This window comes from Benincasa hispida, chromosome 2 (assembly GCF_009727055.1).
Source record: "Benincasa hispida cultivar B227 chromosome 2, ASM972705v1, whole genome shotgun sequence".
Taxonomy (NCBI): Eukaryota; Viridiplantae; Streptophyta; class Magnoliopsida; order Cucurbitales; family Cucurbitaceae; genus Benincasa; species Benincasa hispida.
In genome coordinates, this window is record NC_052350.1 from 7,460,065 (window position 1) to 7,486,037 (window position 25,973).

A 25,973-nucleotide genomic window follows, 5' to 3' on the forward strand; every position below is an offset into this window, starting at 1 on the left:
GTAAAACTATTGAAAATATTTTTAGATATAACAAAACGTCACTGTCTATCGCAGATAGACTTGGACATTTTACTATATTTGTAAATAAGTTAGCTCATTTTACTATATTTGAAAATAATCCTTTTAATAATTGTTTTTTTTTTTAAAAAAAATATATTAAATAGGTGAAGGATTTATGAGACATAAAATTAGACTTACAAGATGTATTTTAAAATTGATAAAGTATGATAAGAACACAAAATTTAAAATTTAAAATTCTATTAGATACTCTTTACTCTTTAGAGACCAAATAAAAGTATTTGACAGAAACTTTAAAGATCGAGGTTGGGTGTTTACTTTAACAATAATTGTATTAAACCATCTTTAATAATAAAATTAAGGTTAAAATATCTTCACACTTTAAAATTTGTTTAATTTTATTTTATGTAATTTTAATAGATCATAAATGTAGCCACTCAAAGTTGAATTTTATCGAAATTGATTAAATAATAATAATAAAATTTTCAGGTAAAGAAAATATAATATGCGTATATATTTTTAGTAAAAATGTTAATAGACAATAAGAAAATAATAAAAACCAAGCTGTTAGTACATATTAAAAAGATTTATTAAAAGTATATCGAATAAAATAGGTAATTAAAAATAAAGAAACTAAAATGGAACAAATTTGAAAAATGACGTTAATTAATAATTAAAAAAATAGTTCTCTTAAATTAAGAAGAAAAACAAACATAAGCAAAAAGATTCGGAAGTTGTAGATTAAAGTAGGTTATATGTTATATGTCTTTTCATTTTTGATAATGTTAATTTAAAATTTGAATAGTTGAGACGTGTTTCTTCTTTGATTTTGAGTGTTTTTTAAATTGTATTTTATCATTGAATTTGAGGTGCAACATGATAGAAATAAAAATTGATGGTAAAATTTTATTTTTGTGCCAAGTTTATTAGACAAGAATTATGTCATCATCAAACAAGTAATTAAGGACATGTTTTGTCTCATACAAACAAAATCAGATAATGAAGTTAATTCACTCTTTATCTGCAGTAAATAGTTTTAAAATTTTCATATACTTAATAACTATTTGTATTAATCAAACAGAACATGATTTAATTAATATACGAATGTGGTAATTTGTGGTCAGAAATCACCAGATCCAGGTAAAAAAAATATCCCTTAACAATCATGTTATTATTATTTTTTATTTCTACATTACGTAAATCAGGTTCTCTCTTAAAAAAAAGAAAAAAGAAAAAAGAAAAATATTATTGTTTGAGCACATGAATAGGACCACCATGTTTATTTAATAGTTTTAAAAGAACATGAAAAAAAAGTAAAATGAAATCCCAAAGATTCATAAAATATATTCCAAATTCTAATAACTATAAGTCCTTTAGTAATCATTTTGTTTTTAGTTTTTATTTTTGAAAATTAAATTTACAGTATCTACATTGCATTTTTGTTAAGTATAATGGTTGGGATTCTTAGTCAACTTTTAAAAGCAAAAAAAAAAAAAAAAAAAAAATTGAAATCATTTTTTTAGTTACCAAAATTTGACTTGATTTTTTAAACCATTGGTAAAAATAGATAACAATAAAGTTTGAGGTAAAAGTAGTATTATAGACTTATTTTTCAAAAACATAAAAATAAAATTGTTACCAAATCAGATCTACATTTTGGTAACCTCATTCTCCACCCACTCACTCTCCACCAATTATTAGAATGTTTTTCTTTTTCAAAACAGATCTTCAGGTAATTGGGTATCTCATCGATTACTTTATTTTTTTAAAATTTTTTTTCCCAATATTCACTTCCAACAAGGCAACAATATAATAATCCATTGGAAAAAAATAAAGAGATGTTTACAAATAAAATACCAATTTGAGACATCTATTATTATCGGATGTCAACAAAAGTAGAAGAAACAATAAATTAAAGTTATGGAAATTTGTAAAAGTAGCGACCACTATTTCAATTTTGCAAAAATAGCAAAACTTAGGGAATCAGGCGAAACTTGTAGTGGGTGATGTTTTTAGTATATAAATAATGAACATATAGCATTTTCTAAAATTAGTTGCAGATTTAGATATTTGGGGAAGATACGGTTGCCATTTTATTTTTATTTCTAAAATGCCCTCGTTTTAAATGGAAAAGCACAATATCTAGTCCTATTTGAGGAAGATCATCTTATTCAATCTCCCGTCCGATTCTCTCCTCTTTTTCTTCAGCTCCATGATTTTGTAAAATTATCAATTTTTTAGACGAATAATTTCGATTTTCTCATCCATTTGGGATTTCTATTCGTCTTTTAGAATTTTCTGGATTTCGTATTAGATTGATTATGTTAGTCCAATTACGAACCATGCTAATTGGAAGCTACAAGGATTGACATTAATATATTACCTCCAATTGTTGAGAGTCTAAATAGGTCGACTTTGAAAACGAAGAATATTATCAATTAGGCAAAAAAGTCAAACAAAATGCAATGCGTCGGTCACAACTACAGAAAGTGTAAATTTCCACCATTTATACACTGATGTAGCATTTATGCGATTTTTATGTGTATGTGTCCACCATTTTTACCATGATCTAGCATTTTCTTTTACTATTAAGTGTAATTCTTATATTGTTCATAAGAACAAATGCTTGAGGAATATAGAACATTTTTTTTTTCATTTTAATCAGTACTTGATTTTGTGTTCTTTATTATATAAAAACATATTGGGTCATTGAAAATTATGTAGCTCGGTCTTGAAGTCTATCAATGATAGACCAATATTAATGATAAAATTCAATGACATTACTACATTACAATATCCACAAAACTAAGTCTAAGTCACAACTACATTATTATTACATTTGGGAGATTTTTAAGTAAAAACTAGGGGCACAATCTTTAGCTTTCTTCGGATCCTTTGTATTCTTTTGTTCTCATGTAATCTTCCATTTTGCTTTCCATAGTAGTAATAAACGCTTCAATCAACAAACTAAACACTTCAAGTTTATCACATAGAGTTTATAATTGATAGACCTAGACCTAAAGTAGTAAGTAGTTTACTCTCAAGTGGTGAAGTCTTATCGTTATATTTATCAATGATAGATTTCACTACTTGATAGAAACTAGGCTCTAATCAATAAACCCAACATGCTAGTCTATGAAAGTTTAAAATACCCCAATAAAAAACAAAAGACAAATATATTTCTATCACTGATTTCAAGCCTTTAAAGTATCCGAAGCCTATTAGAAAAAAAAATTACTATCACTAATAGGCCCTAATCAAAAAACAAAAAATTCAAGCCTATCCTAAAATTCAAGCCTATTGAAGTTTAAGATACCCAAGCTTATTGAAGTTGTGACGCACAACTTGTGCTACACTACACTTTCAAAATCTACAAAACAGAAGAAATAATAAGCAAGGTTGTTTCAGTTGTTGGCAAAACGAGTGAGCTTGAAGAATATCGTCGTCAAAGAGATCGCAAGAAGATCAATTGGATTAGGTTTTTTTGAAGAAAAGAAAATGAATAAATTAAACTCTAACGTTGATCGTGGGATAGTGATGGTCATTTGAAGAAGATCGATTGGCCAGGATTTTGGAAAGGTGAATCATCGATGGATGCTGTTTTTTCGTGGGCTGATGGGCTTTTTAGTCTTTTTGTATGGGTTGGAATCAAATTGGCCATATTTGCTATATATATATATATATATATTTAATATTTATATCCTCAATTAGTTTAGGCCAGAATGTTAATTTTGCAAGCAGCCATTTGATATATACATATATATTTTATTTGATATATCTTGTTGTCCAAAGTTGCATACCTAAGTGTCACAATTTGAAACTTTCATGAGATAACGATTGTGCGACATTTGTTTTGAACTTAGTCATCCAAGAAAATTCAGATTTTGCAAACAATTTTTGGTCCTGTGTCTAGCCACCATCACATTTTGAGAAAAAAAAATAATTTTGTAAAACGTGAAAAAGAAAAAGCGTTTGTAACATCATTAAAGAAAGTATTGTAGACTACAAATAAATGAGAGCTTTGATAACAAAGAGTCTTGATCAACATAAAAGTTTAATGAACTACTCGATCTCTTTAAAATATATTTTGAAACATTTTCAAAGTGACATGTTAATAAAATATTAAGAAAACCTACAAAACTAATTATAAAATAGAAATATAAGATGGTTTAGGCATGTGGCCTAGGCTAGCTAACACTTCAAACAACATGTCATCAAGCCTCCATTTAATGAAAAAAGTGCATATGCTTATTGGTAAAAGAGGAAAATTAAAGTAATAAAAGAAAGAGAAAAGCTTGCTAGAACTTAGTAGCGAGGAAAAGACAAACTTCATAAACATGAGACATTGGAGAAGGATATCTTCTCATAAGTCTAAATGATTGAATAATTCCAATATTTAATTTAATATTTTTTAACGTGATTTTCATATCATCAAATTTCATTTTTAAAAATTAAAGATAAGAGTATTTTTAAATATCAAATCATTTTTTTCTTACCAAGATCACTTCCAAAATACATAAGTATGAATGACTAACGACATATTCGGAAGTGATTTTAAAATGGTTGAAATCACTTATGTTAGTTTTGAAATCACTTCGAAAATGTTTTTAATTATCTAAAATCAATTTTAATGGTATGAAAAATGCACGTAGATGTGTAAAATCAAGTATTATATTGTTTTTAAATGATTAAGTATGTGTTTTGAAGTGATTTTAAACCTAAAAAAAGTGATTTTAACAATTAAAAATCACAAATATGCACTAAATATGTTTTCAAGTCATGATTTTAAACCTCACGAGAGTAACTATTCCAAAATCACTCTAAAAATATGCTTAATTTTAAAACAATTTAACTTAAAAAATTATAATAACAAAAAAAAGATATAGTTAAAAAGTTGTTAAATACAAATTTAGTGTCTGACCTTTTAACTTTGTGTCTATTTCTTAAAAAAAAAAAAAAAAAAAAAAAATTGTATCTATTTGATTTATGAAATTTACAAAGGATTTAATTAGTTCTTAAAAGTTGGATATATATATATATAATAAATATGCTCATATATTGGACACAAGAAGTTGATTAGATAATTTTAAAATTTTCAATAACTTATTAAACACAAAATTTAAAGTTCAAAATTTATTAAAAAAAAAAAATGGAAGGTTCATAGTCTAACCTAGCCTTTATTAAAAATCAAAATTGATTTTTTCTACTTTAAAATAAATAGGAATTAATTACAGTAATAAATCAATTATTATTATTTCTTATCCCTTTCAAAAAGAAAAATCTCCAAGTTTTTAGAGATATTTCGCATTGTATATAACCAATTTTTATTTTATAATAAATACAATAAACCATTTTTTTTTAAAAAAAAATCATTTGCAAATTAACTTAAAAATCAAAGAATGTTAAAAAAAAAACACACAAGCGTGGATGAAAAAAAAAAAAATCCAATCCTATAATAGGGAAAAATATCTTTTTGTCTTTAGATTTTAAATCTAGTTTTTATTTAGTCTATAAATTTCAAAATATTATCCTTTTATTCTTAAATTTTGAATTTAGTTCCAATTTAATTCCTATATTTCAAAATGTTACTATTTTTTTAACGAGATTTCAATTTAGACTATAAATTTCAAGATTTATATTTTTAATATTGATTTTTTCACTAAATACTCATTTTTCTATATTTGGAATTTTTTTTGACGATTATATTTGGGTTAATATTTATTAATTAATGTTAAAATATTAAAAAAATTATAATTAAGTTTCATAACATTTTGAAGGAACTAGGTTGAAAAAAAAACTCAAAAACCTAAAAAAGAAAATTGAAAATAAATTATCGGTCAAAGGGTAAAACGGTCATTTGAAAGGACAAAGAATTTTGAAAAAACGATAGCGCGCCTGGGTTGAACTTGAATCACGCTCCCTCCCTATCTCTCAACGGTTCTTCAAATCTTCTGTTTTAAAATCTTCAAACGATTCCCTCCAATTCTCTCAAACTCCGTAAATCTCTTCCTTCTTCATTCTGAGATTCCATAGCTATGGCGGCCAATCTTCATCGACCAGTACCACACTCTTCTTCAAGCGCTTATTCCCGGAAGCAGAAATCCCTCGGCCTCCTCTGCGCCAAGTTCCATCTCGCTTCTCTTCCTTTTAGATTTGTCTGTTTATTCACATATATCTTATTATCTCTTTTCGCTTGTAGTTTTTTGAGATTGTACGATCGAGATGATGTTCAGTTGATCAGCCTCGACAATGCTGCCTCTAGGCTGGGTAATGTCTGTTTTTCCTGACTGTATTTAGCTTTGGTTAATCGGACAGTGCTCTGAATTTTTGAAGAATTTTTGTGACTTGCATTCTGTAGGTGTTGAAAGACGACGTATCTACGATATTGTTAACGTTTTAGAAAGCGTTGGAGTAAGGAGTTTTCGTTGCTGTTGTTTGTTTTCTGCACGATTTTGTGTTTTCTAGTTTAACAATTTTCAACTTGTTAGATTTTGTGTAGAAAAGCGAAAAATCAATATAGTTGGATAGGATTTTCTGGTATTCCTAAGGCACTACGGCAACTTAAGGTATCTTACCATTCTTTTGTTAAGATTCATATTTAGTTGTTGTTGTTGTTTTTTTTTTTTTTTTTTTAAAAAAAAAAATAAAAAATTAAGTGCTGTGATTTGTATTAGGAAGAAGATCCGAAGGGAAATTGCTCTACCATAGATGAAAATGATAACTCAAAGGTAGGTCGAATTGTTACTAAAACCATCCCTTTTTCTCTATTGTTGTATATTAATTATGTTTTGGGTTTAATAATCACAATTTTTTTTTCCTGTATTAGTTGATAGATGACGAAGATGAAACATGTTCAGATCTCACATCTGTAAGCCACGAGTCTAAATCTTCTGCGTCGGCGAGATATGGTATACGACTAAATTTTACTTCAATTAGATTTATTTTTATCCGAAGCTGTGCATAATCATGATGCTAATTTTGTTTAATTTTTTGTTCTCAATTTTTCTTTTCCAAGTGGCATCAGATAATCGGAGGGAAAAATCTCTTGCACTTCTAACGCAGAATTTTGTCAAGCTCTTTATTTGCTCTAACGTGAGTCATCAAGCAAGATGAGACTTATAATTCAGTGATTATGTTTGTTCTTGTATGGAGATCATCTAAATATTAGAAACTCTCAATTCAGGCACATGTGATTTCACTTGATGAAGCTGCAAAATTACTGCTAGGTGATGCACAAAGTGCATCGATAATGAGAAGTATGAACCTTTGCTGGTGAGAATTTTGAAATATTTCTTACGTTTTAACAGGGTAGGTTGTGAGCTAATTCTTTATCATTCTTTCAACTTTTCAGGCAAGGTCAGACGCCTTTATGATATCGCAAATGTGTTAGCAGCAATTCATCTTATTGAAAAGGTAAAATAATCTGATCTAGTTCAACCCATTGGCCAAGTTTCTGATAAAAATGAATTTCCTAATCTACTTGTGAAAAAAATTTGATTACATATTTTAAACTTTTGGATTCTACAAATGACAGACGCAAACAGTTGATACCAGAAAGCCTGCATTCAGGTGGCTAGGATTGAGAGGTAGAGTCGAGAATTGTCGTGCAGGCAAGCCGGTGGACTCAAATAAAAGGAGTTTTGGAACCGATATAACTAACATCAATTTGAAGAAAAACAGATTGGCAAATTCATTTGATCTGAATAAGAGCCCCAATTCCCAGCAACAAAAGCATGTGCAGCTTGAAGGTTGTGGGGTTGAAGCAGATGGGGGCGAGTTAGAGCGCGATACAAATTGTAAGAGCTTCAAATTTGGCCCCTTTTCTCCCAGTGATAGACTAGAAGCTAAAGCATCAAGAAATGAAGCAAATCGGTGTCGTAATAACTGGGTGAGCCTTGCCTCGGCTTACCATCCTCAGTATCAAAACCAAGGTATGTTCTATTCTAGTTTCTCTGTTAAGAACTCATGTGGAGTGAACTTACTTGAAGACAAAAGTAAACATACCAGTAGTTTTCCTTCCTATGATTTTGCAGCTTTAAGAGAACTATTCTCCCATTACAAGGAAGCCTGGAAGTTATGGTACTCTGAAACTGTGAACAGATCATGAACACAAATCCCTGAAGCATAATTCTTGTCAACCAACATCTATTTTGACTTAGTATAGCATTGAAGTCATCCTTATGATGATTGATTTTTGTAGCTTTGGGTATCTCTTGTCAACCAACATCCATCAAGTATAGCATTCGAGTCATTCTTTTGTTGAACTGATTTTTGAAGCATAGGGTACTTGGCTGTGCCAACTCCGATCTCTGGAGGCCATCATCATGGTGTGTAGATAGTTGCACTGCGCTTAAAGCCTAGGGACGCATAATGACTTGGAATGTAGCTAGTTTATCTACAGATAAGTAGTTTATTGTCTGTGTATTTTGCATAATTGAATCAATGTAGTAGCCAATTTCAATCAGATCTCAATTTACAGAAGTCCGCCTCCACACCCGTTTTTCGAGTAGAACAGGGTAATATGAAACAAAAATGTACTAACTTATTATTTTTGTTTAGTTTTTTTTTTTTTTCATAGAATTATTTCCTCTTGAACACTCACATTGAGAGTCTTGTTTGGGAGAACTATGCTGTTTGTCACCACTACTTCATCCTCAACCACCACAGCTTCACCTGAACAATAGAACCGATGTTTGCTGTATTAGAACCGCAGCTGTGAAATATTAAAGCTGTGCTTCTAGAGAGAGAGAAAATCATATTTATATTAAAAGCATAATACTAAATAGGTGAAGAGTAAGACCTAGAATTGTAACTCCGCGCTTTGCATTGTAATCTCCATCAGCCTAGAAGTAGCATAAGAGGTCGAAAAAAAAGAATTACAATGACCAGCTTATTTGAGTAATATTCTCTTGGTATTGTATTAGCTTCTTCATGGAATAACAAAAAAAAAGTAAGCACATTTTTCAACTTGCCTGTACACGAGACCATCGACCAATTGAAGATTTCCACCCAACAATTGCATGTATGACAACTGCATTATCCTGACAAGCCAAAAAATTAATGAATAAATAAGCTTCGAGTCCGCGTTCAAAATTTCTGCACACCAATAAATCCATACCTTAATTTCAACATCATCAAGGATGATACAGCTGATGAGCCTAGAACCAGCTCCAATTCGAGCATTAGCTGATATTGAGACATTAGGACCAATCTGTATAATGGCATAGAAGATAAGCCAAAATAAAAGATTAATTTGAATGAAAGTAGAAAAACAATGTGTGGAGGGGCTAAAGTCACAGGCATCGAAATTTGGAAGTCGTAAAATTTGTAATAGAAGAAAAACGTTACAAATATAAAATAACTAGTAACAATAATCCTTTTGGCTAGAAATTATTCATATTTACAATGAGATTTGGAAGGTTACCTTGGCAGTTGGATGCACTTTAGCTGAAGGATGAATATAAACATCACCAATGATGATAGCATTTTTTGTACCATCTCCACTTGCCAATAGGTCGGATGAGGTGACCCGGAATTGGGCGAGATATAAGCCAGAGCATTTCAACGACATTCTGCAAGATTTTACACAGAAAGACGTGTATAAATTTTTAAACGGCAGCTTATGAGTCAAAAGAGTGCATCAACGTACGCAGGCGTTTTGATCTGTTCCCAGTAGTCCATAGTTTCATATGTATATAACTGTTTCTTCCCAGCAAAAGGCGATAGAATATCTTGATCCAATCTTACGTAGTCTTTAGGCAAGCTCCTGTTCAATGAACTTTACATTATAAGTAATTTTAGATATCAAGCAATCTGAATAACACTTATTTTTATATGCAGCTTCATACATGCTGCTAGGAGGCTGCACCAAATCTAAATACAAAGTTTCAATATAAAGAGAAGAATCCATCCAACCTTGTTGCTGCAGACTGGAGGGCTTCAAAGCTAGATAATCGACTTAAATTCACTGCAAATTACATAAAAGAGATAATTGAGAATGACAACAAATTTATCTATTCTCTAGTTATGCAGCTGAAAAAAGAGTTTTCTCCCACTTTGAAAATCAAGCCAAGAGTGGAAAATGCATGCAATAAAGCGACTTAATTGTATAACTAAAGCATTTCGATATTATCTTAATGATAATTTTCATGGCTTTCGTGTAACTAACTATTCCTCACCTCTCTCTTTCCGCTGTGTGGAAACGCTTTGAATTGCAGAAAATATGTCTGGTGTAAATATGTAGACACCACAGTTTATGAGGTCACTCACCTGTTTTGGAAGACAAGCAGGGGAACATAAGTGAAAATCCAACCTTAAGAGAAGCTGTGTTACTGAAATTGAAATTTTATTGATGGTTGGCATACAAAAGTTTCGGGTTTTTCTGCATAGTGAAGTAGTTCATTTGTTGTTGGATCTGCAACCAACTCTCCAAACTGGTTAGCTGCCTCAGCAGATACCTAAACACAAAACAAGGATGAGGGCCAACATTGAAGAAGAACCAATAACCCGGAATGGAAGGCATTGAACTTTAAAGCATGCAAGTTAAGAGCTCGGGTTTGTTTACTTACTCTGATTACTAGGACTGTTCCCATTCCTCCATAACTTTTGTGAGCATCTGTAGGACATCATAAAAAACAATCTTATCAATGGTAGAGAACCTATTGGAGTGAGCATTGCAACTGTTTCTTAGGTACAACTCGATCTAAACTTGTACGTGCGCGTTGGGGGGGACAAAAGATTGAATCAAAAGAAAAGGAATACAGCTACCTAGCATTTGCGGGAGTGGAAAACTCGAGCAAACGTCACAATTCAGCAAGAAGATATGTGACTGGAAACAAGATTACAGAAACATTAGGAGGCCTAAAAGGTATTGGTGGATCATATCTACCTAAAGATGCAGATTAATCATAGTCCAAAGGAAAAGGAAGAAAACTATTGCTCAATAACTTAAAGACACAAATGGAGAAGAAAAAGTGAGACGAAAACCGGACTGTCTTCCATGATCAGATCTCTGAAGTGAAAAAGTCCACCAGCAGAACCATGTGGCTTCTGTTCCTTCAAATATCTAATCACAACCACATCATAAAAATTCAACAACAAAGACAACACATAAATGAAAAGATTAACATAACTTAATATAGACTTTGAAAGGAAATGTCTACCTAATAGGGACTTTCAGTTCATTAGAAATGGAAGATAAATATAATGCAAATTCACGCTCTTCATAGAAACCAACAAGAAAAATCCGAGCCAGGTTTGGAATCTGTAAAAACAAACAGTAATTACAGCATTTTGAAAAAACAGAGTAAATATTCAACAATCAAATGACGGCTTATCCTGTTAAGATTCCATGAACACATACCCTTTTACAAGCTGAAATTGGGTGATGCACCATAGGTTGTCCCGCCAAAGGAAAAAGAGGCTTGGGAATATTCAATGACAGAGGTCGAAATCTAGTTCCTTGTTCATTTCGAGATTTGAATCAACAAAAGCTAAGCAAAATATGAACTAAATATTCCAAGAATATGATTCTTGCGCTAAGAATAAAAGCTGAACAAAAGCTGAATTCTATGAATCCCAGATAGAATTAAAGGCAAAAGCATTCCACAAGACAAACAGAAACAAGCTTTGCTGGAAGATGAAGCAAGAATCAATTCAGATTTGAATGTTAAGGCCTCAAAGAAACTTCCCTCCAAAACAAAATGGGAAGAAATTAGAAAATTTCACATACCTTTAGTGGGACCGCCGACCATTAGCACAGCAACAACCTTCTCCTCTGCACTTCCCATGGCTAATGAAAGCAAACCCAGATCCCAAAAGGCCAAAACCCACCAGTGAATTAATCTCAAAATCAAGAATCCCTTGAAATAAACGGCGATTTCTTGATGTGGGAAATCAAAATCAGGACAAATGGGTAACTAATTCTGCTAAATCTGCCCAACCCAGAAACGAAAATGGTGTATTGTGAACAAGATCTCTAAATTCAGAGAGAAACCCAAACAAACAAAGAACAGCGAAGCGAAACAAACAGTGCCCTGATTTCAAAGAAGATATACAAGATGTGAAATAATGCAGTAAGGCAAATTCCAGCCAGAACGATCAACTTTTCCAACTCTCTCTCTCTCTTCCTACTTTTTCAGGCAGCGACTTTACAGAAGAAAGAGAGATTTATGGACACTCATCCAGTGGGAAATAATGGCAGAATTAAGGAGTGAAATTGAATTTGGCCTACCTATCGCTACGGATTATGATGGCCCACACTTCAGTCAAAATCAATTTCACACTCAACTTTCTGTATGTGTCGGTTGAAGATTACAGGATCCTTCCTTCGCACCAAAATTTTACCAATCCCATGATTTTATCACACCATACCAAAAGAAAACTGAATAATATAGAACAATTTTTCATTCTGCATTAGATTAAGCCAAGCATCTTTCGGCTTTCCTTTTTGTTTTTGAGTATTTGGGTTATCTTAATTTGTTGCATTGAGCGATTATCTTGTGAATTTTTAACAACATTTCTTGGATAAAGAATGATGGGGGAAGAAAAGTTCCAAAAGAAATAATTGTTTTTGAAAAGAGGGAATTTGAAGGAGAAAGATGAGACAGAGATGTAAATCTTTCTTGCTTTCACTTCAGTGATTGGTAATAAACAATGTTTATCAACTACACCATCCTTTGTGACTTCGCTAGTAATTGGACTGTTCACAGTGTAACTCGTTATATCACTGGTTTCTCGACTTCTTTCAGTTTGGAAGCTTTTTTTAAGTGTTAGGAATCTTGCCTTCGTAAGCGAGCCTAAGATGTAATCAACGATAACTTTTATTCGTTCTTTGGTTCTCTTTATTAAAAAAGATAATCTATTGTCATATTTAAGAATGACACTAATTAATAATGTTGATTTATTTTTCACCATTGTTTCCTCCAAACGAATGAATAGTAAAAAGTAATTTTTTTTTTAAGATAAAAGGGACGATGAAGAAGATGATTGATTAAGCTTTAGTAACTACAAATTTGGTCAAGTTTAAAGAAAACTAGAAATCGGTATCTACTTTAAGTTACATGAATTATTTATGATGATTTTATACTACCATAAGAGAAATAGTAACTTCATCAAATTTGTAATTTAATCTCATAATTATTAGGTGGTTGCTTATAATATACTGTTTATATTATTTTGAGTTGAATTAATCACCCATAAACAACATTGCTTTTGGATTAAGATTCATACCAAAAAATAAAAGAGACTGGTTTGGCAACCTAGGTAACTGTGAAACCAGAGAGTTTTTTTGTTTTTTTGTTTTTAAGTTCTGATTACTCCTTTTATTCCCATATTTTATTTCTTTATTATCTTTCTCAGGGATCGATCGATGGATTTTCTAAGTTAAATTATAATCACACGAACTAGATTTGCATTTACAAAGTTTTCTAAAAGAAATTTAGAGATCCGACAAAAACCTTCGATGTCTTTTCAGTAAAAAAATTGAAATCTTCAATACAATTTAGAACCGTTTGACTTGAGAAAAACAATGTTTTTTTTTTTAAAAAAATCATTTTTATTTAAATATTTTTTATAAAACTATTAAAATATAGTTGAAAATTATTTAAAGAGATTGNAAAAACAATGTTTTTTTTTTTAAAAAAATCATTTTTATTTAAATATTTTTTATAAAACTATTAAAATATAGTTGAAAATTATTTAAAGAGATTGTTAAGCACCTTAATTTCTTCCACAATGTCATTTTAATAATCTATTAACATAGATGCATCTAATATCTAGATTATGAGTAAAAATTGCAGCAGATGACATATTTTTAAAACGAATTTCATAATCTTCCACTATCCTCATTTTCTCCTTTCCTGCCACGGAGTGTTGTTTTTGTTAGGATTTGTTAGAGGCTGTTTTGTATTTATTTGATTAATTTTACTTGCCATTCTTAACTTGCTAAACTCCAATGGATTTCTTTCTTGTTTCTTCTAAATAATAATAATAATAAATCCTTGAAAGATCCTTTTAAGAAATTCTCCAAAGTGGGTCGTAATTCAAAGATCCTTTGATTTTTTATTTATTTTTCTCCCCGAAAGAACAATTCATTAAACCACCTTCCTCAATTACAGCAGAGATCCAAAAGGGAATATTATCACCCCAAAAACAAAGATCAGACTCCTCCATGGACTGACCAGAAACTAACTGAACTGAACTGACCAGAAAACTCACACAGAGCAGAACTAATTGTGCAATAATTTCTTCCCCCCAACGTTATTCTTCCAAGTAGACCAAGTAGATTAGAAGTGCTTATTCTGAATCAGAGGCTCCTCTCTTTTACAGTTTAGATGGAGATTTGTACCATCCCCATGGTTCATCGGATATATATTGAGTAACCTGCTTAACAGTCAGATAATTATCAAGTCCCCTGTTGGATGAACAAAAGAAACAGAAGTTAGGGTAATGATTACATTTTTAAAGCAAGTTAAGGCATAGAGTATAGTTACTGAACCCATAGAACAGATCTGTCCAAAGTACAGGCGTTATTGAAAAAATCATGTTCAAAGCTGATTCAACACAAACCTATTATTCTAATTTCCCAAAAGCGTGCTTCATGGAACAGTTTCTAAAAGAATTGTCAGAATAAAATCCTCAAATTTTTCATTTTTGTATAGGCTCCAACTTGTTTTAAAGTAATATATTTTAAAATTAATGTCTAGCAAGTAAATGAAACAAGAATTAAGAATATATTTCCAAACAGCTAAATCTTTGTGTTTTAAAAGTTGAAGTTGGTCTGAGATTAGTCCAAAAGAACTGTTCGGTAATCCACCAAAAGCAGCTTCTTAATTGAACTTCTTTTAAGATATCTTCTAAATAACAGTATATTTTCTAGCATTTCTGAGTATAAAATGGCAATATACCATTCCCCTAGCTCTCGACCAAAGCCACTGCGCTTGTTGCCTCCCCATGGGGCTTGAGTGAAGCATGGTTGCGAGCAATTAATCCACACAATTCCTGCCTGTAAAGCCTGTAGGAAAGAAATAAGGAAACACAGATCGTTCAGAAATTCAGAGATTTCTCGTTTACTTATACCACATAGGCGCTTGATGATTGCAATCCTCACCTTGGCTACACGATCACACCTTTCTAAATCATTTGATATTACAGCAGCACCTAGCCCATATCTGCAAAAGATCAACTGAACGTTAGAACAGGGCTTCCAGCTCGAACTAAGCCAGAGAATTTTACTTACATTGTATCATTTGCTAATTCAATAGCTTCATCTTCAGAACTAAAAGTCTTCACACATAGAACAGGGCCAAAGACTTCTTCTTTCCATATTTGCATGGAGGTTGTAACATTAGTAATAATGGCTGGTTCAACGAAATATCCTTTCTTTAGGTGCTAAACATCGTACAAAGGCAAAATTTTAATTAGTTCCAGATAAACAAAAAGGAGTAAAACTGCCGTAAAAAGATCAAGTGTTACCTTAGGGCGAACTCCACCAAATAGAATCTTTGCACCTTCACGCTCAGCAGTTGAGACAAAATTCAATACTTTCTCATACTGAATTTTAGATTACCAAAAGTTAGTTAAAGAATCAAACAACGGCGTAAATATAATATGAATTGCATGAGTTGCATTATTTAACTTATCGCTAACCTTTTATATTTTTACTTTTTAGGAAAACACATTTAGTAGGTTAAATCTATGAAATATATTAATATATGGATATATATTCTTTGAAAACAAAGTGTCCTTACGTGTGTTCTGTCCTATTATTACCAAATGTCCATGTCTATATACTGTGACCGTGAATTGTTTTTCTTTTCTCTGTCATACAGAACTCAAGAAACAACAGAAACATATTCTTCTCTTACCTGCCCTGCACTAACAACTGGGCCAAGCCTGCAACCTTCTTCTAAAGGATCTGAAATCTTAATGTTCTGGCACCATTGCACGAGCTTATCCAAGAATTCATCAGCAATGTTTTCCTGGAGTAACAGATAGAACAAACAAATATTTCTAACGTGAAAAGAAATGATAAAAATGCTTAGCTTTATTAAATATGCCAGAAAATTATTCTACCAGATGGCCTTAAACACAATCATCCAAGACTACAACAATAACTTCTGCTCCGTTAACCCAGAAGATGTTACTAAAAACAAAAAGTATCTACATCCTTGACACAATTAAGGAGGAGAAAGAATGCATATGATAGGAATAAATATATTTAATTGCATAATGTGGAAAACATCTACATTAATCTGCATACATGTACAAGTAAACGGGACGTGGCACTGCAAATCTGACCATTTGTCCAAAAGCAACCAAAGACCGTCCATTCAGCAGCTACAAATCATAGAAAAAGAAAAAGTCAATAATATCAAACCACGAATGGCATGGATCCAATGTACAAATGTCAAGGTAGGCCTTTTTGATAAGGTAATTTTTTTTAATAACCAAAGTCCCCGATATAAAAATTGTGCTCTAAAGGTACTGACCCTTGTCAAGGTCAACATCCTCAAAAACAACAATCGGACTTTTTCCACCAAGTTCCATGGTAACAGGCTGCCAAAAAAAAAAAAAATGGTAATCTAGAACTTCTACTAATCAAATATAAAAGTAAACTGTGCTGGAATTCAACCTTGACAAGTTGGGCAGCTGCTGTCATAATCTTGCTTCCAGTAGCACCACTCCCAGTAAAGGCAATCTACCATCAAGTTGTTTTTCATTTTAGTTGGAAAACATTTTATCTTTGAGAATACAAGTAGATGCCCATTGTGATAGCCATACCTTGTCAACGTGAGGATGAGATGCTAGAGGAGCACCAGCTTCAGGGCCAAATCCTGTCAGAATATTCAAAACACCAGATGGAAGACCAACATCTTTACAGATTTGACCCAGCTCCAAAGAGGTGCTGCACAAAAAAAAAAAAAAAAAAAAAAAAAAAAGAAAGCATTATGTAACAACATAAAAAAAAAAACACAAAATAAATTAAGCTCATACAATTCATAATCACGTACACAGATGCCAGTTCTGATGGCTTCAGTATTGCAGCACATCCAGCAGCCAAGGCAGGTGCAACTTTCCATGCAGACATCAATAGAGGATAGTTCCTAAAAGACAGACATCAGCAAAGTTTGGTTCTTATGAAAAATTAAGATAGAGCAGTAGAGCACCATGGTTCACACGGAGAAAAATGATACAAGTAGACAAAGAGGAGGACGAGAGAGCAGAACCAGATAAGACCCTGGAGGTTAATAACTGTTACAAAATCGACAAGTAAAGAATATAGAAAACATAAAAAAAAAATAGAGAAAATCGACACGTAGATTTATGTGGTTTACTAACAGTATGTTAGCTACATCCACAAGACAAAAGGAGAACAATTTTATAAGACAGAATGTTACATAATACAGAATAATAGCGCCTCTAACGTTAAAGAGTTTATATAGTGCACCTCTCTAAACCATAGGGTTATAATTGTAAATAACCATAAATAATTAAATATGTCATATAAGAACTCTAAATAGGTCTTGGGAGCATTGCCCTCAAACCCCCACCAAGTGCCATATAGCATATTCAAGGCATTTCAACAATAACTAAAAACATCCTAATGAATGCTTCTTGTTTAAATTAACGATAAAATGAGAACTGTGAAGCATAGTTACTCAAGTTTGGGTAACATATCCGCGATCAACAAGTACTAAACATCCCAGCATTTTGATACTTGCTGGACCACATGTTAGACAACCTAACATTCAATCCTTGTTGTACACATGCCAAACAACTGTTGAACAAATATAATGTTAAATCCTTTACACATTTATTTATATCTGAAAAATCCACCCAAGTAGCACATCACAATTTGAGAGTGAAAAGATATCATAAGAATGACTAAAGAATAAGGGATATTTTACATAAAAGAATAAGCAATTGAAACTGTTACTTGACCCTTCCACATTATTGTTCAAGAAAATTTTAGGAATATTTAATATCTTAAGGTAAGTTAATGACCACTTGTTTGAACCTGGATTGAAGAGCCTTCGTCATGATGTTTGAAATAAACTATTTCACAGTTGATGACATGAGTTGACTATGATTTAAAAATGAATACAATAAACAATAATTGTAATATTCCAACAAAAGCTGAGAAGCTAAATAGGCGAGAAACAACCCAAAAGAAAAACAAGCAAAGCAGTTGGAGGCAACAAGTACCAGGGAGTAATCAACCCAACAACTCCAATGGGTTCTTTAAGAACATAGCTCTTGAATGTATCCATGGGAACAGAAACAGGAGCCTTTTGCTTTGCATCCAACCCTTCTGCAAGGTCTGCATAGTATTCGAAGCACCCCGCAACATCATCCTGTACAATATTAACAAACATTGATGATAATGAAAATGTTACAGCCAATATATATCTTTAAGTAATTGCCATACCATGTCCCATGCAGCTTCTTCCAGAGGTTTTCCACAGTCTATTGCTTCGAGCTTCGCTAATTCTGATTTCCTCTCTGTTATCTGTGAGAAAATAACAAACAGAGTTCAGGATGGATGACATTAACACCTAACGGATAGGGATTTAAAACAATAATAATAACCCAACTGCTTAGCATATCTAATAGGGAAAAAGGATTTCCTTATCATAATAATAAAGTTGAAGGTATATATGATATAACTTCCAAAGTCATTAAAACTTCTTGATTCTTACAATATAAATGCGAATTTCAACAGAACTCGAGCATGGCGAGTATAAGAAGTAGTATTGCTAAGACGATATATAGAGCTAAAAAAATGGCTCTATCCTGAAATCTAATTTCTCAATGAACTATGGCGGGAAGATGGATGGCATCATATTTCTCATTTTTTTTAAAGATTCGCATCAGAAACCAATTCATGACTTCAAGCCACTAGAATCATAAGCAAATAACAAAGCATCACAGATCCTTAGCCTCATCCAATAGGAAAACAGAGTGCAGATCACAATCAAATAAAAGTTAGACATCCATATGACCCACCGACCTTAGCAGCAATAGCACGCAAATATTTGGCACGAAGAGCCCCCGAAGCAGAGGCCCAATCTTTTCCTTTATTCCTCGCGAGTGCTTTTCGGGCAGAATCAACTGCTAACTCCACATCTTCCGCAGTAGCAGCGGGAATAGATCCTGAAGCATATTTGGTAAAAAGAAACACAAAAGTGAGACTCAAACCACTTACAAACCACCCTATCCTCGAACAGATTACTTCTTCCTATCATCTTATCGACTGATCCCCATAGCAAATTAATGAACAAACAAAATTAGAGGAGTTGAGAGAAGAAGATACCGATTGTTTCTTCAGTAGCGGGGTTGACGATGGGGATGCGTTTCTTGAGAACTGGTTCCCTCCACTCGCCGTCTATGAACAGCTGCCGGCTGGGAATGGGAATCGCCATTATTGCAGAACTCTTGTCTTCTTCAAAGTAGTGAGGGCGGAGATGGCATCGAAAATTAAGATGATCAATATAAGTACTCGGCTACGCTAAGTTCCGAGCTATTTTTGCGGATTCTTTTTGTCCGTACTGTATTTTTCTTCTAAATCTTATCTTTCAGTTTTTACGAATTTGGTAGGTAGAATGACCGTTTTACCCCAGCCCAGAGGATCGGAAATGGTATTCTAATTATTTCGACAGATAATAAAATTTAAAACATACTCCAATTATTGAATAAAAAAACAACTGACTAAGAATAAATACTCAGGAAAAAGAAGGAAAAAAAAAAAAAAAAGAACTAAAATCCTAGAAAAATTAAATAAGGACCACTCTAGGATAGAGATACCGTCCAACAAAGAAATCTCTAACACTAGCATATCATAATTATTTTATCATACAACCATTAATGTAATTGAGGATTACTACTCAAAAAAGGGGGGAAACTTTGTACTAATGGAGTAAACCTCTCCCATCAAATTAAGAGTGTTGGTTAATTACGGGAAGATTTCAAATGATATTTATGTCTATTTGATTTTTCGTATATTTTAAAATAGATGGATTTATTCGACACGATTAACATTTTAAGGCTTTGCTGGTATAAAATTTAATTATATCTAATAGAGTAATTAGATTCTAAAAATTTTGAATTTAGCCGGACCTGTTTATTAAGAGAGCTCATCGAGCTTGTTGCATTTATTTAAACTTTGTTATCAAGTGACATTTTGTTGTTAATTTGTTTAGTAATTAGTTGATTAGTTTGTTTATTTATTTTTTTACACAGTGTATCTTTTATAAAAGGTTATTGTGCTTGATCACTTATCATCAATAAAATACTATTTCATCTGTGATCATTCTCTGTTAATTTTGAATCCTTTTATGGTATCAGAGCATAAAAGTCTAACGACGCAATCCTTGATTTTTTTGCTAAGCATGGATTTTCCATTTAGGGTTCAATCTTCAATAGCAACCATGTTTTCTTCCGTTCCTCTAAAGGTAATCAATCTTGGAAGCAAAATCAACACTGTGAAGTTAGATGAAGGGAATTTTCTCTCTTGGAAATCACAAATTACCACTATGTGTGGTATTGGTCTTGAGAAATTCATTAATCCAAATAGCAATTTGCCTTCGAAGTTCATTAGCGATAATCCGATTCGTTTTCATTAAGAATTATCAATATGGAATATGGCTACTGGATTAAGCAAGATAGCTTAATCATTTCTTGGCTTTTTGAAGTAATGCCGAAGGGCCTTCTTGCTAAAATGCTTGACTACGATTCATCAAAAGAGGTATGGACGGTTCTTAATGCAAGATTTCTTTCCATAATATGGCTCGAGTGCTTGATTTGAAAGGAAAACTAGATGCAATGAAAAAGGAAAATATGAAACTTGAAGAATTTTTCCAGAAAATTAAGAATTGGGTTAATTCCTTGAAGGCTGCTGGAAGAAAGATATCTCATGAAGATCATATAATGCATATTTTGGTCGGATTAGGACTAGAATATGATTCTATGGTATCTGTGATTACTGATAAAGATAAATACCAATCTTTTCAAAAAGTTTATTCTCAACTTCTTGCTCAATAAAACTAGATTAAAAGATATAGCTTTGTGAATCTTGATGGTTCTTTGCCTTGTGTGAATCTAACAACTCAAAGTCAATTAAAGCAATCTACTAATCCTTCTTCTTTTATGACCAGCAATGATGCAAATAGAAGCGGCAAGAATCAAGGAAGCAAGCAAAACAAGAAGTTCTAGAATAATAACGAAAAGCCTCAATGCCAAGTCTGTGGAAAATTTGGGTATACAGCCTTGAAATACTATCTTTCTACTTGAGAAATGGTTTCAAGGACCGAATACTACTCAACATGGACAAGGATTCTCTTCCCAATCTCAAGGGCAGAGTATGAATCCATCTTCAATAAATACAGTGTCCATTCAAAATGATTACACGGAGAAAATCAGTGGTTTCCAAGATTCAGGGGCCACAAATCATGTCACAAATGATGTATCCAACTTGACCTATGGATCGGAATACTTGAGAGACAACAAGGTGTTGGTTGGGAATGGTGCAAGTTTGAATGTTTCTCATATAGGATCTTCTTTTCTTCAAGTCTTTACTTATCCAAAATCTCTTTCAACTTAAAAACTTGCTTCATGTCCCTAAAATCACCAAAATTCTTATAAGTGTCAGCTAGTTGATAAAGATAATTCTCTATTTTTTTTTTTTTTTTTTTTAATTTCATTCAAATGTTTGTTTTGTGAAGGATCTCAATGGCCAAATTTTACTCCAAGATAGTCTTGTTGATGACCTTTATTATTTTGCAATGGAAAAAGCAAAGTCATAGGAGACTTCATCCAAACCAAGTTCATTCTCCAAAGCTCAGCCTCAAGTTTTTCATACATCAACTACTCAGTGTAATCCAAAGCCATCGTCTACATTTTATATAGTTGATATATGGCATAATAGGTTAGTTCATCCAAATTTTAATATTGTTCAGTAAGTTTTGTTTTCTTGTAATATTTCATATTTGAATAAAAGGAAGTTCTCTATTGTCATGCTTGTGCTCTTGCCAAAAGTCACAATCTTCCTTTTTTAAATTCTCAAACCATATATACAACTCCTCTACAACTTGTTGTAACTGATATTTGGGGTCCATCATATCAAGTCTCTAGAAATGGCTTCAAAAATTACATAAGCTTGTTGATGCTTTCTCAAGATATAATTAAAAGGATCAAATCCCGCAACGAAAGCGTTATGAACGTCTTGCATCCCGCAATTTGATTTTTACATAAACAAATTCAATATACTAAAATAGAATATAAACATGTAATATAGCATGTTTTAGGTAAAAAAAATTAGAACCATTCTTGCCTTTGTAGATTTCCAAGCTTCACGAATAATCTTTTTTAAGTTCCAACGAATATCTTCTCCAATGATCTTGATCACAAATGATTTCTTGAACACTCTCAAACGCTACCACGAGAGTAACCTTGTTATTATCTAGGATTCCAATAGAGGGATAGATGGTATCCAATTATTGGGAGAGGGGAGGAGGAAAGGGCTTTAGAGAGTAGAGGGGATTTTCTTTGTGGCTTAGGGAATATTTTGCACAATAACACTTGTATGTTGTGTACTATCAATATCTGCCTCAGTATCTCCCAAAGGGGCCATAGAGAGGTCTTTATATAGAGAAGGGTCAAACTCTTTTCTTAATCATTTTCATATTTTTCTTTTCTATAATTAATTAACTAAATAACACTTATTTAATTAATTAACACAATTAAATAACACTTATTTTATTTTAATTTACACATTAATTAAATAATTATTTATACATTAAATTAAATATATATAATTATCATAAACATCGTATGTATATATGTAATACCTATCTATTAATTAATTATTTATGAATCTAATTCACTTGAATTAATTAATTGAATTTTATTTGAATATTACTTTTTAATTTAATTTAAATTATATATCATATCCATAATCAATGATATATTAATCACATTAATATACGATTTCCTCAAATTAATTTGAACAATTCAAATCATCAATCTTAAATATCCTCTAGTGAGCTAACAAAGGGACCTGGTGGATCTATAGATCAGAAGCTTCAACGATATAAGATTAATTGGCTAAACTCATTAACCAAGTTAATTAGTATTCGTTAACTGTGGATACACTCCACTAAAGACCCACAACTATATTCTTCTCACTACAAATATATTTCTATGTTCATGGATATAGACCAATAACAGCAACTTAGTCTTTCATGAGTGTTCGCAACTTCAACTGGGTCAAATTATTTTATCCTTGGATTACCTCTGATTCCTTAAGTACCAATGCTCATTTTATGAACAACCTGTTTATGATCCAACCAATAAACAGAAACCCTTCTTAGGCTAATGAAAGGGTAGTACCCTTTGTTCAAGTTCCAGAGACATTACTTAAGGCAACACTCATCTACTTACCCTTAAGGCAGGAAAGAGTAAATTCCATCTTGTATTATTATGTTCTTAGCTCCCCACTCAGTCTTGTCCTCAAAATGGTAGGCATAGTGGGTTGGGAAACTAGCCACCCTCATCCATACAAATCAAAGGACAATCCATCGTGAATAGGAGTTCATAATTACTCAGGATTAAGACTAAGTTGTCTAGGTCATCCTATTAAAAGAGGAACCTAATTAGTTAATGGTGCTACATCTAATAGTTACTATTTTGTGATTCTATCTGATGAAAACTCATGGCATAGGATACTCCCACTTGCATGTCAACTGTACGAACACGTTGGATCATTGCATTTGTACCAAATAGAAAGTGAGTCGTATCCATAATATTACCAAGATAAGGTACCCAACCTTATCCCTATACCATAGACCTTTTAGGTTATATCTTGAACATTGATCCCTGTATGTCTCCACATACAGTTTAAGACTCACAAGGCAACCTTGGATATTAGTTTATTGGATTTAGGGTTATTAAGACAAAATAGACAAACAACACAAACAATAACATTTATTGAATTAACATCTATAATTCTTTATTGATGACGATAAATTAATAACGTTTACTATCTACGAGTTTTAGGCATAAAACCTGTTGGGAATGTCCTAAAACTCACCGTTCGAAATACATGAAACATATTCTACTTTGCAATAAAAGTATTATTGAGACATCATTCAATAAAAGTGTTATTGAAATTACACTCTGTCATAAACTCCAATAAACAAGCTCATGGCTATTTTATGAATGCTTTAACTTTATGCAGAGATATAAAAAAGGATCAAGTTTTAGTATATAACCAAAAAGGTCTATAAGTACATGGATGAGATTGGGTACCTCATCCTGGGGACACTATGGAGACATGTCTATAATATGAATGCTTTAACACTATGGCTTGCTTTGTATATTGATACAAACGATGTGACCCCAAATCGTTCATGTGGAGACATGCGAGTGGGAGCGTCCTATGCAAAAAATGTTTGCATAAGACCGAATCACAAAATAGTCACTTTTCTTTATAACAACCGTTTACTATTAAAACTGACTATTTCAAATTGATGACCTAAAACTTGATCTCAATTCTGAGCTAACTATAAACTCATGTTTATTCGGGATTGTCCTTTGATCTGCATAGGTGAGATTGGTTCAACATCACCGCTCAATAAGCCTCCCATTTTGGGGATAAAACCGGATAGATAGCTGAGGACATAGTTCTGCAAAATAAAATTCGCTCCTACCCAGTTCAGAGTTAGCAGATAGGTTGTTCCCTTAAAGTATTGATTCTTGGACTTGAACAAAAGGAACCCCGCCCTCTCATGACGAAGAGGGATATAGTTTATTAGTTGGACTATAAACGTATTGTTCAATAAAGGATCGAGAGCAAGATGTATTTACAAGGGTAAAATAGTAATTGCTATAAATACGAACGACCTATGAAAGATCGACTTATTGATCATGGTTAAATCAAGTGGACAGAAATATATCTTCATTGAGGAGAGTGCAACTAACGAATTATAGTGGTATGTCTCGGTAATTAATAAATATTGATTAATTCGGATTAAAAGGTTTAATCAATTAATCTCAAATCGTTGGAGCTTATGATTTGTAGGTCTATAAGGTCCTCTACTAGTTTGTAAAAGATTAAGAGTGAATTTGAAATGTTTAAATTCAATTTTAGGATTTGGATTTGAAATGTTCAAATTCAATTTTAGAGTTTTAATAATTATATTCGATATAATTAACGTTTAAATTTATTGAAATTAAAGATATTTGGAGAGTTAAATATATTTAAATAATGGTTTAAATATTTATTACATCAATATGATTCATGTTTGAATTAGGTGTTTTATTAATTTAATATTTGATATTAAATTATTATTATTTAATTAATTTAATATCATGGTTAAATCAAGGATCGACTTACTGATCATGGTTAAATCAAGTAGACAGAATTATATCTACAGTGAGGAAAGTGTGACTATCGAGTTATTGGTATGTCTCGGTAGTTAACAAATATTGATTAATTCGGATTAAAATGTTTAATCAATCAATTTCAAATCGTTGGAACTCATGATATGTAGGTCTATAAGGTCCCTCTACTAGCTCGTAAAAGATTAAACTTTGGATTAAAATTTGAGTGAATTTGAAATGTTTAAATTCAATTTTAGGGTTTAGATTTGAAATGTTCAAATTCAATTTTAGGGTTTTAATAATTATATTTGATATAATTAACGTTTAAATTTATTCAAATTAAAGATATTTGGAGAGTTAAATATATTTAAATAATGGTTTAAAATATTGATTACGTGAATAGGATTCATATTTGAATTAGGTGTTTTATTAATTTAATATTTGATATTAAATTATTATTATTTAATTAATTAAAATTTTTAATTAGTTAATTCATTAAATTAATTTCAATTTGAGAGAAATTCAATTTTTAGAAGTTGAATTTGAATTATATTTAATTTATAATTTAAATATAA

General features: G+C 31.7%; 3 protein-coding genes across 8 annotated transcripts; 1 reads left to right on the top strand and 2 right to left on the bottom strand.

The window, feature by feature from the left end:
• Window positions 1-5,951: 5,951 nt before the first annotated feature.
• Window positions 5,952-8,610, top strand: LOC120071340 (E2F transcription factor-like E2FE). Of its 4 annotated transcripts, XM_039023553.1 has the most exons (11): window positions 5,954-6,142; window positions 6,218-6,285; window positions 6,377-6,429; window positions 6,507-6,584; window positions 6,693-6,746; window positions 6,845-6,926; window positions 7,034-7,110; window positions 7,202-7,274; window positions 7,370-7,431; window positions 7,553-7,949; window positions 8,052-8,610. In XM_039023553.1, the coding sequence occupies exons 1-11, from the start codon at window positions 6,054-6,056 to the stop codon at window positions 8,123-8,125; spliced, it is 1,107 nt and encodes a 368-aa protein (XP_038879481.1). In that variant the 5' UTR covers window positions 5,954-6,053; the 3' UTR covers window positions 8,126-8,610. The 4 variants fall into 4 exon arrangements, with proteins under 4 accessions (XP_038879480.1, XP_038879481.1, XP_038879478.1 ...); XM_039023552.1 differs by having other exon boundaries at window positions 5,952-6,285; XM_039023551.1 differs by having other exon boundaries at window positions 5,964-6,142; window positions 7,553-8,610.
• On the bottom strand, window positions 8,567-12,218 carry LOC120071341 (mannose-1-phosphate guanyltransferase alpha-like). 3 transcript variants are annotated; one of them, XM_039023556.1, is made up of 15 exons: window positions 11,750-12,218; window positions 11,381-11,471; window positions 11,181-11,281; window positions 11,005-11,083; window positions 10,786-10,846; window positions 10,587-10,633; window positions 10,383-10,475; window positions 10,197-10,287; window positions 9,934-9,985; window positions 9,668-9,796; window positions 9,443-9,590; window positions 9,137-9,229; window positions 8,991-9,059; window positions 8,819-8,861; window positions 8,567-8,691 (listed from the first exon to the last, which is right to left on the bottom strand). In XM_039023556.1, exons 2-15 carry the CDS (start codon window positions 11,411-11,413, stop codon window positions 8,591-8,593), a joined length of 1,140 nt encoding a protein of 379 aa, XP_038879484.1. In that variant the 5' UTR covers window positions 11,414-11,471; window positions 11,750-12,218; the 3' UTR covers window positions 8,567-8,590. The 3 variants fall into 3 exon arrangements, with proteins under 3 accessions (XP_038879484.1, XP_038879482.1, XP_038879483.1); XM_039023554.1 differs by having other exon boundaries at window positions 11,381-11,478; window positions 11,750-12,217; XM_039023555.1 differs by having other exon boundaries at window positions 9,668-9,784; window positions 11,381-11,478; window positions 11,750-12,216.
• Window positions 12,219-14,039: 1,821 nt separating this feature from the next.
• LOC120071626 (betaine aldehyde dehydrogenase 1, chloroplastic) lies at window positions 14,040-19,540 on the bottom strand. The gene is made up of 15 exons (XM_039023983.1): window positions 19,334-19,540; window positions 19,031-19,173; window positions 18,449-18,529; window positions 18,226-18,374; window positions 17,031-17,123; window positions 16,801-16,924; window positions 16,652-16,717; window positions 16,509-16,575; window positions 16,280-16,356; window positions 15,885-15,998; window positions 15,493-15,570; window positions 15,257-15,408; window positions 15,128-15,188; window positions 14,925-15,031; window positions 14,040-14,431 (listed from the first exon to the last, which is right to left on the bottom strand). The coding sequence occupies exons 1-15, from the start codon at window positions 19,440-19,442 to the stop codon at window positions 14,341-14,343; spliced, it is 1,512 nt and encodes a 503-aa protein (XP_038879911.1). The 5' UTR covers window positions 19,443-19,540; the 3' UTR covers window positions 14,040-14,340.
• Window positions 19,541-25,973: the final 6,433 nt, after the last annotated feature.

What these genes read in the sequence shown, in the direction of transcription:
- LOC120071340 (XM_039023550.1), top strand. Translation starts at nt 6,054, where the DNA reads ATGGCGGCCAATCTTCATCGACCAGTACCACACTCTTCTTCAAGCGCT. An exon ending in AGGCACTACGGCAACTTAAG is followed by an intron (nt 6,585 to 6,692) that starts GTATCTTACCAT and finishes GATTTGTATTAG; the next exon opens with GAAGAAGATCCGAAGGGAAA. An exon ending in CAATTCATCTTATTGAAAAG is followed by an intron (nt 7,432 to 7,552) that starts GTAAAATAATCT and finishes TACAAATGACAG; the next exon opens with ACGCAAACAGTTGATACCAG.
- LOC120071341 (XM_039023554.1), bottom strand. Translation starts at nt 11,807, where the DNA reads ATGGGAAGTGCAGAGGAGAAGGTTGTTGCTGTGCTAATGGTCGGCGGT. An exon ending in CAGAAAAACCCGAAACTTTT is followed by an intron (nt 10,288 to 10,382) that starts GTATGCCAACCA and finishes CTTCCAAAACAG; the next exon opens with GTGAGTGACCTCATAAACTG. An exon ending in TTGATGATGTTGAAATTAAG is followed by an intron (nt 9,060 to 9,136) that starts GTATGGATTTAT and finishes TTGGCTTGTCAG; the next exon opens with GATAATGCAGTTGTCATACA.
- LOC120071626 (XM_039023983.1), bottom strand. Translation starts at nt 19,442, where the DNA reads ATGGCGATTCCCATTCCCAGCCGGCAGCTGTTCATAGACGGCGAGTGG. An exon ending in GTTGGGTTGATTACTCCCTG is followed by an intron (nt 17,124 to 18,225) that starts GTACTTGTTGCC and finishes TCTGTCTTTTAG; the next exon opens with GAACTATCCTCTATTGATGT. An exon ending in GGTCGAGAGCTAGGGGAATG is followed by an intron (nt 14,432 to 14,924) that starts GTATATTGCCAT and finishes TTCATCCAACAG; the next exon opens with GGGACTTGATAATTATCTGA.